At 30.7% G+C, this 11,424-nt stretch overlaps 1 protein-coding gene across 3 annotated transcripts in view; it reads left to right on the forward strand.

Moving 5' to 3' along the window:
- LOC106470048 (tensin-1-like) overlaps window positions 1-11,424 on the forward strand; it is a 105,051-nt gene that overhangs the window by 86,920 nt on the left and 6,707 nt on the right. For all 3 annotated transcript variants that reach the window (XM_013930570.2, XM_022398592.1, XM_022398593.1), the window contains 6 exons: window positions 1,571-1,685; window positions 3,519-3,564; window positions 5,540-5,652; window positions 7,267-7,353; window positions 10,068-10,193; window positions 10,818-10,910. In XM_013930570.2, the coding sequence (XP_013786024.2) occupies window positions 1,571-1,685; window positions 3,519-3,564; window positions 5,540-5,652; window positions 7,267-7,353; window positions 10,068-10,193; window positions 10,818-10,910 (580 nt within the window). The remainder of the gene's footprint in view (window positions 1-1,570; window positions 1,686-3,518; window positions 3,565-5,539; window positions 5,653-7,266; window positions 7,354-10,067; window positions 10,194-10,817; window positions 10,911-11,424) is intronic.

An 11,424-nucleotide genomic window follows, 5' to 3' on the forward strand; every position in this document is an offset into this window, starting at 1 on the left:
GGTAGTCTGGTATATATAAGATGGTCTCAACGTGACGGCATCAATGTGTGTGTAGACAGTGAGTAATTGATCTGCAGTCAGAGAGTATTGTTGAAGTTGAGCATGTTTGTTGTTATAGCATTTGTTTTATCGTGATTGTTGAAATTAAGTGTATCGTAAAGTTATATTCAGAAAGAATAAACCAGTTTTATTAAGAAAGGACTTGTGTCGCTAAAGTTTCATCGGAACAAATTTACGGGAAATCATTTAACAAATGGAGACGTAACAATATTAATGAAACAGTTCTCTATATCTCTTCACTGTTCTTCTGGACTTTCGTGGGAAAGCAAGAAAATATACTGTACTTTATGTGTTTTAAACGATTTAGGTGCTGGCAGAAAATATTATTAAAATAGAGTTCTGCAGAGACATTGCTAGGTAATTAACAGATTTTGGGCTCAGGGCCATAGGTGCAGGAACTTTCAGCATTTCATATCAATCATGGTTTTCTATTCTGATTTTTCAAGACACCAACTGGAGATATGGAGCACTTCAAATAGAACTGGGGCACATGCCTCTGGAGTTCAGAATGGTCCAAGCATTTTATACAATGCATTATAGCTAACATTTCTTGAAATTAGTCTTTGACTGTAAATTTAAGTTCTCCAATGTGCACAATAACTCTGTTAACACTAAGAGATTAATGCACAGAGTTAGTAAATACTATAATCATGATATACTATAATCAGTTATATAGAAATTAGCACAAAGATACTTTTTTATAAGAATTAAAAGAATATATCACCAGAGATGGCTAACTATTTTAAGATTACAGAACAACATACACAGATATTGGTGCAATGATATGAAACTCTTTATTGAATTTGCATAAATTAATGTAATCTGTTCTATGTTAACCAATGCCTATCAAAGTTGAATGAACAGTTTCCACAGAATAATAGTAACATCCAACTGATGCTTGAATTAGTTACTTTAATTAAAAATCAGCGTAGTTGCAATATTTATCAGCATGAATAAGTATTTAAAATAGACACATTCAGATTGGGAATATTTTGTTTTTTGATATTGTATATTTTTTGTTTTGTTTTTGTAATATTTATTCATGCTTATACCATTATAAGTATGTAGATTTGTAACGAAGTTTAGCATGAAATTCTTCTTATCCACTTCCTTTTAATCTTGATGGGTCGAGAGAAATATTTGGGTTTGTATCTGGGAATTTTGAACATTAATGAACTAATTAACAAAATTAAAGTAACCTAACTTATTTACACTTTGTACTAGAAACTTGTATTATCAAGAAATACATATATTACCAAATACTTATTCTTTTATTATAAAGTATAGAAATACAATTTTATCTAGGTTTACAACATATAGCTGAGCAACATAGTTCCCATCAGAAGTTGTCTGTAATAGCCAATACTTCTATTTGTAATTTTTATACTGTTAATTAATAATGTATATATTTAAAGTTCAAATAAGTAATTATTAAGCAAAACATGTTCTTCAATGTTAAAAGCTTGCTATTTCATGTAAGCAATGTTCTTTTTTTTATATTTTACCCCAGGCTGACTCCAAGACAGGAGATAAATCCATGTGGCCACTATCGTTAGCTACTTCATCCAGTAATCCTGATACACCAACTCTTTCACTGTCCCCTAAAACACCATATGTAAATCAAGGTAAGGAGGAAGACTAGTGTTACTTTATTTTGCCCTTGCATAATGGCACCATGTGATTCCAGATGTTTCAATGTATTGTACTTCTAGTTATACTAATTAAACATTCATTTCAGAGAAGGAGGTTGAATAAGATTATTATTACAGCAAGAAAGAGCTTTACATGATTTGTCTCTTCTTTACTAAAGATTTATGACATGTACTTTATTAACTCAGTGTTATCTCTTGTGGTACTTTCATTGGGAAAACCTAAGTATTAAAATTAGATGCTCTTTGTCTAGTTTAAAGTGAAAAGTTGATTATTTAAATTTGTTGAACAAACCAATTTTAGTTATGTGAGAATTTGTGTTACAAATCAAAACATCTCCTACAAGTAACATAACTTACTACATACACCTTCTTAAGGGTAGTTCTTGATACTACAAAATCACACAGAATCAAAAATTTGCTGAATCACAAAATATGAAACCATGTGGGTAGCAGTAAATTTCTACATTTAAATAAATGTAATAATGAAATTCTATAAATATAAATATATCAACAACAACTTATGGTTAACAATAGAATTACGTTGTACAAAAGCAAGACTCATCTTTTGGGCACTTAAACTATTTGTATATTTAGAGACCTTTAGCAATTGATCAATGGAATTATGAAGCAATCATTTGTGGTTCATCTTGATATTTGGTAATGCTTTGGTAAGACATACAAACACAAGGTAGCTTCAATCTTGTGTGGACTACTCGTTACGCATAATAATTAAATGATGTTGAAAGTGAAGAGTTTCTATGTCCAAAAAAGAAATTTGAGTTATGTAACATGTCAGAATATTTTCTCACACATTAAAATATCTCAAGCATAAAGTTAGAGTCTCATATGCAGAATAATAAATTACCATTTTGTGTACTTGTGTTAAATATAACCCATGAAGTAGTATGAATAGTTTAAACAGACATCTATCTATATGTATAGAGGGGGAGGGATATCAATATTTATATATATATATATATTTATGTATTTGTGGGCTTCAGTGTGTGTTTAGCACAAAAGCCCTACCAAGTTCTTCCTTTAATAATTAATATAGTGAAATTTAAGTTTTGAAATACTGGGGAAAATTTCTTAACTGATTAAAACATCTACCTAATTAGTAGAGTAGCAGATTTTAATGCTGCCTGGTAAAGAAAGTAGTGGGTTTTAATGTTACCTGGTAAAGAAAGTAGCAGGTTTTAATATTACCTGGTGAGTAGACTAGCAGGTTTTAATACTGCCTGTTAAACAAAGTAGCAGGTTTTAATGCTACTTGATAAGCAGAATAGCAGGTTTTAATGCTGCCTGTTAAACAAAGTAGCATGTTTTAATATTATCTGGTGAGTAGACTAGCAGGTTTTAATGCTACTTGATAAGCAGAATAGCAGGTTTTAATGCTGCCTGTTAAACAAAGTAGCAGGTTTTAATATTACCTGGTGAGTAGACTAGCAGGTTTTAATGCTACTTGATAAGCAGAATAGCAAGTTTTAATGCTGCCTGTTAAACAAAGTAGCAGGTTTTAATATTACCTGGTGAGTAGACTAGCAGGTTTTAATGCTATTTGATAAGCAGGATAGCAGGTTTTACTGCTGCCTGGTAAACAAAGTAGCATGTTTGAACCTAGTAAGCAGAGTATCAGGTTTTAATGCCATGTGATTTCAACTTTAAATTCTTCAGAAAAGTTTTAATGTGACAGAATGGTACAACACCCTATACTTTATTATTTGTTTGTAATTTATTGACTGTACATGGAAAGTGTAACTTATTATTGCATCATAATATTAATTATTCTTGCTGCTTTTTTTTCAGAGCCGCAATGTGGACTGTTTACTTTTGGTATTCCAAAAAGCCCTGGGTAAGTTGTTGAAATCAGAAAATGAACAGGTATAAAAACTTAGGTGATTTTTTAAGATGATTCTCAGGTTATGTTTAGACAGCTGTGGTCACTTTTTTGTGACCTGTAGTGCTATTTTAAAGTGGGAAGGTCACACTTGCATTAGATATACTATTAAAGCAGTGTATGTTGAAGCTCAGTTAAAACAGATTAAACTTAAAAAGTTAAGATCTATCAGCTGTAAAACACGATTATGAAGGTTCCTGTCCCCTTTTTGCTGACAATCCAAGACAAAGTTATCATCATGAATTAAATTTTGTTGTGTTTCAAATGGACCTAATTCAAATAAATGTGACTACTGAGGTCTAAGATCTATAATAGTCCATCTCCCATTTAAAGAAAAGCCCTATGGTTTTATGTTTTAAAGGAAAGCATATTTTTGAGATGGTAAAAATGGAGGAATATAAGCTCATAACTGTACACAAACACAAAACTCTTAAGTATAAAAATGTTACCAAAGAGAAAACAAATCAAAGAAAAGACCAGCAATCTCAACACATCGTTCAGGAAGATCTTCAGTATAGCAGACCTAAAAGTATTCTAGATGATGATCCACAGACATCTTAGAGCTTTATTACAGTTTTTCATGACATATTTAATGGAAACTAGTATTAAGAAAAGTTCAGTTCTCGAATATAATATCTACAAATATTAATACCATAACACCAGATATACGATGAAGACAAAAAATATCAGAAAACTCCCAGAGACATCTCCAATAAGCTATGACAAGGAAACACGGTGCCTCATTCAGAGTGAAATTAAGCACTGTGATAGTTTCTACAGATGCCCATACTGCACACATACAATATCACAAAAAATGTTGAGCTGTTAATGTCACAAAAGTTATTTATATGCCTAAAGACCAAGAAAATAGTAACTTAAACTGCAACAAAAAGATAAGTTATTTAATTACTGTAGTGCAAATTGGTGTATAGAAGACATATTAATACTAGGAATAAACGACTTTATAACACCAAAATGTTTTTATTTCATTAAACACACAACATTTCGCTTTACAGCTTCTTCAGGAGCGTTCAGTAAAACACAAACTGAAACTGACAGTACAAAGCTTCAAATGGTTTAAATAATAACTTCTACTAAAATCTATAACATGCATTTGTACAGCATTTTAATGAAATAAAAACAACATTTTGGTGTTATAAGGTCGTTTATTTGTAGTATTAATAGAAAGATAAGTTCATTAGTCTTCTCCAGGAAAGACTGGCAGAGGCAAATATTCACTGTAACTGAATTACAAGACATATAAGAAGTAAACAATACAGCCGCAGTAGGGATCACTAGAGAAACGATTGAAATAATTGCTGGTATTCAATTCCACATAGCATTACAGGTTAGTGAATCCAATCAAATGAGTGTAAAAAATATCAGAGACTCTGTCACTGGTCAGTCTGAAGACAGTATCATTGATTATAATCTCCACATTTTCTTTAAGGCTGTAGACTTGTATTTTTTGAATTATTGCATTGTTGAGCTAAATTCGTAGTTGACTTTAGGTTTCCTTCATAATAATGATCAGATATGAACATAAAGATCACAACATGCATTTTATGAAACTAAGATCACTCCCAAACAAGCTTAAATACATTGCTTGCATTCAGCCAGATAGTCCCAATAACATTCCATTTGTCCCTAACTAGATACTTTTTACTCATATGCTACCTACTAACTATTCCCAGTATAACAAACATTGACCTACTTTTGTTACATTTATATATACTGGATCTGTATCAGTTGCATTAAGCACATAGCTCTACCTAAAAATAATTATAAAATCTAATATTCATTAATTCTAGCTTCATCAAATTCATGTTGAAGTCACCATGTATTAGCAAACCTTTGTAGATAAAAATTACTTCTAGTGAGTATATGTAAGTAGTTAAACTTATTTGAAATGTATTGTTTTTTTGCAAAGAATGGAAAATGGACAATTGTCACATCATCAAACGTTAGGAATGTATGTTGATCAGAATTCTCCAAGTCAGCTTTCAGGCCATTCATACGAGTCTAGTACAGTGTCTCTTTCAGGTGAGATTCTATAGCTGTCTCTCTTTTACTCTTATCAAATAGTTCATAGGTACTCTCATAGGTATACAAAGTACAATCTTTATGTCAGAGGAAGATCTGAATTTGCAATTTGTCACTTAAATTCTTATAAAACAATCTGTATAAACTATCAAAAACAAAGAATGAACACTCTTTCTCTTATGTAAATCTTCTTAATATCATATTTTTACTGTACAGAAAAATTGACACATACTATCACTGGCAGAAAATCTACAGTCTTTTTCTCAGATGAGATAATTTCAGTGTTAATCTTACAAACCAATCAATACAGGCAGAAAACATTAATGTCCATCTTTAGTGAGATCTTTTTAATGTCCAGGTTTTGATCTTACATATTACATCCTCAGAAACTACATATAGGTAAATGGCTATTCAAGCTTTAAAGCTTGCTCACATGTTGATTAGGCAAAAATATTATTAGATTTTTTACCAATAGTTTAAATATATATCAAAATTCACAGCTATCTGTGTATTAACCTCCTTAGCAGTTACCCTGAGGCAGTCTCAGGTGAGCAAGCTGAACAAAAATCATTCACCCTAGGATATTCTCAGGGTAAACTTTACTTTCTGATTCCAAAGTATTTAACCCCAGTTTTTCTGCTAATTGTGTGCTAATGCCATCTACAGCTATTTGACAACATTAAACACCGCGGTACACACAATTAGAGCACTGCTGTCCTTCTTCCAACATCAGATTGTATGTGAAGTGACCTGCTTCAAGGACTACCACACCAAATCCAAATTCTAATCACTGAAGCCAAATTATTGGTAAATAAATATCAAGGTTTTTCGTTTTTATTTCACATGAATTTATATATAAAATTATTTACCTGCTTCTAGGACTATCTCACCAAAGAATTGATTATTGCAGCTGATGTAAGTGCATTTTATTTTTTACATATAAGTAGTTCAATGTAGGCATAAATACAGGGGTTTTAGAAAAGAAGAAGAGTTCTGGCTGGAAAGGGGTGTAGGTGGGTTTTTCTAGGTCAGTTTTGCCAATTTTCCTTAAGATTTCCCATTTTTTTTAGAAAAGTTCTCAAAAAAAAAGGGGGGATAGGCCCCCTGTATCTGCTCTTGCAGTGAATGCAATAAAACTGTGAGTGTTGCTACCTGTTTTGTTAATATACATGACTGTAAATTAAACTGCACAGTAAGAGAACTGAAAATCTGGCAAAAAAAAGTGACACCTATGGTACAAAAAATTCACAAACATAAGAACGGGAAGGAGGTTATACATGTATGTATGTATATATATATATTAGACAGTGAACTTGCATATTTTGTTACATTAAATTTGTACGTCTTTCAATTATTTAGTAACTTTGTTTTTGTTTCAATCATCTTAACATTTAAGAAGATCTTTCATTTTAATTTAAATATGTTACAGTTAATTATTATAAGCTAAATTTCATGTAGAAATATACATTTTTTCAGCTTAGTTGTAAAACTTACACATGATCTTGCTGAACCTATGTATTTTATACTAAAGATCATTTCTATTTGGAATACTACTCTAAAGTGCTACTGGTATTGTGATGTACTTCTTCAAAAATTGTGATATCTTTCTGACAGATTTCCCTGTTGTCATCAACCATCACCCTTTCTTTGTAAAAGACACTTCCAAAATATGGTACAAACCTACAATATCCAGAGATGAAGGTGAGGTTGGAGCTGTAGAAATAATGGTTAGAGATAGTTTTTAATGAGCTAGTACATTTTAAAGATTAATTTATATACATTATTTTCACTAGTTCAACTACTATCTACCAAATAATTACTTAAGGAAACTTAAGCAAAAAAAACAGATACGAGATAGTTTGGTATTGTCAGATGAGTTCTCAGTGACCCCAACAAGAGGAGTAATCTAGTTATAAACACAGTTAAGAGCAATTCGCATACTGATCACATTATAGAATCTGTCTGATTGGGGAACATATTTTTATCACCTGCATGCAGATGCTGGTTAGAGCTTTTTCTTTCTTACCAGAAGATACATTATACAGATAAAAATTGTAAACTTTATGACTGAGGTTTTATTATGTTGATACAGAAGATTAACCTCAGTATTAGATGATATTTCAGTAATAAAAATAATGACACTCCATTTTTTATAGAGTTGTATGAGAAGTACTGATATTAAATAGAGGGTACATTTTAGTATTGTATAAGAAATGCTGAAATTAATCAGAAAGTTTGGATGAAGTGGTTAATGAAAAAGATTTAAATGATACATTTTCTGATTACTGATTCTTCTTAGTATTAACTAAAATTTGAGTAATTTAAATTCTGATGAAAGTGTTTTTTTTTAGTATGTAAGCCTTGTAATCTCAATTAATATTGGAACTATGTACATGTTTATCTTGGTATTGGTTGAAGCTTGAAAAATAAATTCATGTTCAGGGATTTTGTATTAATAGTACATAATATTTGAGTAATCAAATACTTGGAACAATATTTTTCCAGAAGTTGAAGGATACAGATAACAAACAAATAATTTTTCTAGAACTAGAAGTTTTCAGAAATACTGACACTAAACATTGTAAGAGTTGAATAATAAAGATAAAGAAACCAGCATTTTTTTTATCAATAGGAAGTTCTTGAAAATATAATTATTAAACAATATTGCTCTGAACTGTGCAAGTCTTCTTGAAAAATATAAATACAGAATACAGTTCTGGATTACTTGAAAAATATAGATAATAAATGCAGTGAAGGAAAACTGTTAAGTTTTGACATTGAAACTTTATTAACCAACGTACTAGTTTGAGAAACCATAGAATTTGTTAAAAGAAAATTTTATCTTGGCCTGTTCCTATCGACACTTTTACCTCTCTTATCGAAATTGGTGTGAACAACAATGTATTTACCTGTCTTAGTAAGTATTTTAGACAAAAATATGGAATGGTCTTGGGAAATCCACTGTCTCGAATACTGTGTAACCTTTTCATGGAATATTTTGAGACCGAATTAGTTCCTTCCATCAATATAAATGTTTCAAAAATTTCGTGGTTCTGATATGTTGATGATATATTTTCTGTGTGGCCAAACAAAAGAAGTGATTTTGAATGTGTTTTCAACAACCTTAATCAACTTCATCCAACTATCAAATTTAAAGATGAATTGGACTGGGATGACCAACTTCTTTCTTGGATGTTTTGATAAACAGAAAAAACACAGAACCAGTCCTCTCAGTATACCACAAACTGACAAATTCTTTAAGTTATGTTCACTTCTTTTTGTGTCACCATAAACAGGTCAAAACGTTTATAATTTCTTCATTTCTTCTTAGAGCATATAGAATATGCCACCAGACAAGCTTGAACATGAAATAAAAAAAATATTTTCTATTTTCAAAGAACTACATTTTCCACAACGTTTCATTTCACGTTGCCATCTCAAAGCAAGGAAAACCTTGCTCCTTGAAGATAAAGAAAGATCAGTCAATGATAATGTGAAACCCCTTGAGAAAATGTTAAGGAAGAATAACTTTAGAATCATTTACAAATATCCAAACACTATTAAAAAATAGCCTAACTTCAAACAGAAAAACACATGAAGATAAAATACAAGGTGTTTATATTATACCATGCCAATCCTGTGAGAAAGGTTATGTAGGTGAAACCAGAAGAAGTGTTGACACGAAAGTTTCTTAACATAAAAAAAAAAGACATAAAATATGGAAACCAAAACAATGCCATTTTTCTTCATATGAGAGATTCTGGCCACCAAATTAATTGGAAATCAACAAGAATATTATACTAAATGGATAACTACATAAAAAAAGAAGGATCGTCGAAAGTTGCTTAATCAAAAGCCTGCCTAATTTCAACACCTCCCAAGGTCAATTTAAACTTAACAACTTCCTGACCTCCTGTGTCCTTAAGGGAATTCCAAGATCAAGGGTCACATAGGCATTTGTTGACCAGTTTTTCCTACCAGAAGACAACGTGAGACTGAAGAGGATGCACAAATGTGTCAAACTAGTTTCTCTAATATATAAACTTCTGATAGTTTGTTCCATTTACTGTGGTATTTCACTAATAAATGCTGCATTTATGTAAAACATTAACTTTGTTATAGAGAAATATAAAAAATTACGTGAAAAGGGCACTGTTTTTAAATTATTTATGCTTAGCAAATATGCTTTTATAGTAGTAACATGTATTTCCAAAACACTTTTTCTTTTAACTTCAGTTTAAAAATGATGAAAGTTAGTTGGAAAAATTAGACTCCACTAGCAGATTTTGTAACAAAGAAAAAAAACAAAACATGGTATAAAATACAATATAAGAAGTGTAATAAAATAAAGCAAAATGTCTTTTCAATTGGAATGCTTATATTCTGATACATATTTTGCATGTTGTATACTATAGCAATCAACATGTTAAAAGACAAGTCCCCAGGAACATTTGTGATACGAAACAGTAACTCTTTCATAGGCTGTTTTGGACTTGCAATGAAAGTTACACCATCATTACTAAACAATGGAGCAAATTCAGGCAAGTTTTTCTTCAATTGTTCATGCCTGAAAATAAATCGGTATGTTCACTGATATTATTTGTATATATAAAATGTTTTGTTCTGTTAAACGATTTGAAAGTGCTAAAATAGAGAAATAAGTCAATGTTATAATTCATGATTCTGAAGTTCACAAGAGTATATAAAACACAGTTAAAATACTGTGATTATTTACTTGCCTTTAAAAGACAAATCAAGCAAGTCATTACTATAATTAATGAACATGTAGTCCAAATCAGCTACTTATATATTTTCTCCCAGTGACAAGATCCGTCAAGATTTTAATACTTATAAGCTACAGTTTTTAATGTTTTGTCTCATACTTTTTACTGGTGTTCGAATGGTACACATCTTAGTCAACCTTTTTTTTTAAGCATCCCCATCTGAATATTTCAAATCAAACGATTCTGAAGCTAAGCTTCACATGTAACTCAAACCAAGTGACTGTACAGGATTATACCACATGAATTTTAAATACGTTGTAGGCTTCTCTTTGTATTATCTAATCATATCTAAGGATCTTTTCCTAACCACAATAAATCATTTCTAAACCTATAGTATATCATAAAGTTATATGACAGTTAATATGTACTGGTTTTCAGCAGATCCTGAATCCAGTGAAATGATAAGGCACTTTCTAATAGAAAGTACACCAAAAGGAGTTAGACTCAAAGGATGTCCTCATGATCCAGTATTTGGTAAGTGGATTTTTACAGAATATCGCAACCTAACATCTATACCTTAATTTATTAACTAAATTTTAAGGTAATAATGAACAACTTTAGTAGAACAACTACCGTTAGTTTTTTTCCTCCCTTTAGTTCAAACTTTCACTTTAGTTAATACAAACTGTATAACAGTTCTTTATATAGTAGAACATTATGTCATTAGTTTAGGTACATTAATTTTTAATTAATTAATTATCCTATTCACTATTGTTGTTACTTCTTTGTTTCAGTTTTATTATTATTGTTACTATGGTCTTTCTCAAACCACGTTACAGCTTATTTATTTTGGCTAGTTCTTAAGGGTTTCACTTTATTTAATACTTCCAGCTGTTCACTCTGTTAATTCATCACGTGTGTTAAAGTCATATTAGTTGTGTAAGGCACAGCTCATAATATGTGCATGAAGAAATTGCTATACATTTGTTACAGTTTTAATTTTAACATTGTTTACATAAGGGTAAAAATATTTGATGTTGTTTGTTTT

This window comes from Limulus polyphemus, unplaced genomic scaffold (genome assembly GCF_000517525.1).
Source record: "Limulus polyphemus unplaced genomic scaffold, Limulus_polyphemus-2.1.2 Scaffold3791, whole genome shotgun sequence".
In the NCBI taxonomy this organism is placed as follows: Eukaryota; Metazoa; Arthropoda; class Merostomata; order Xiphosura; family Limulidae; genus Limulus; species Limulus polyphemus.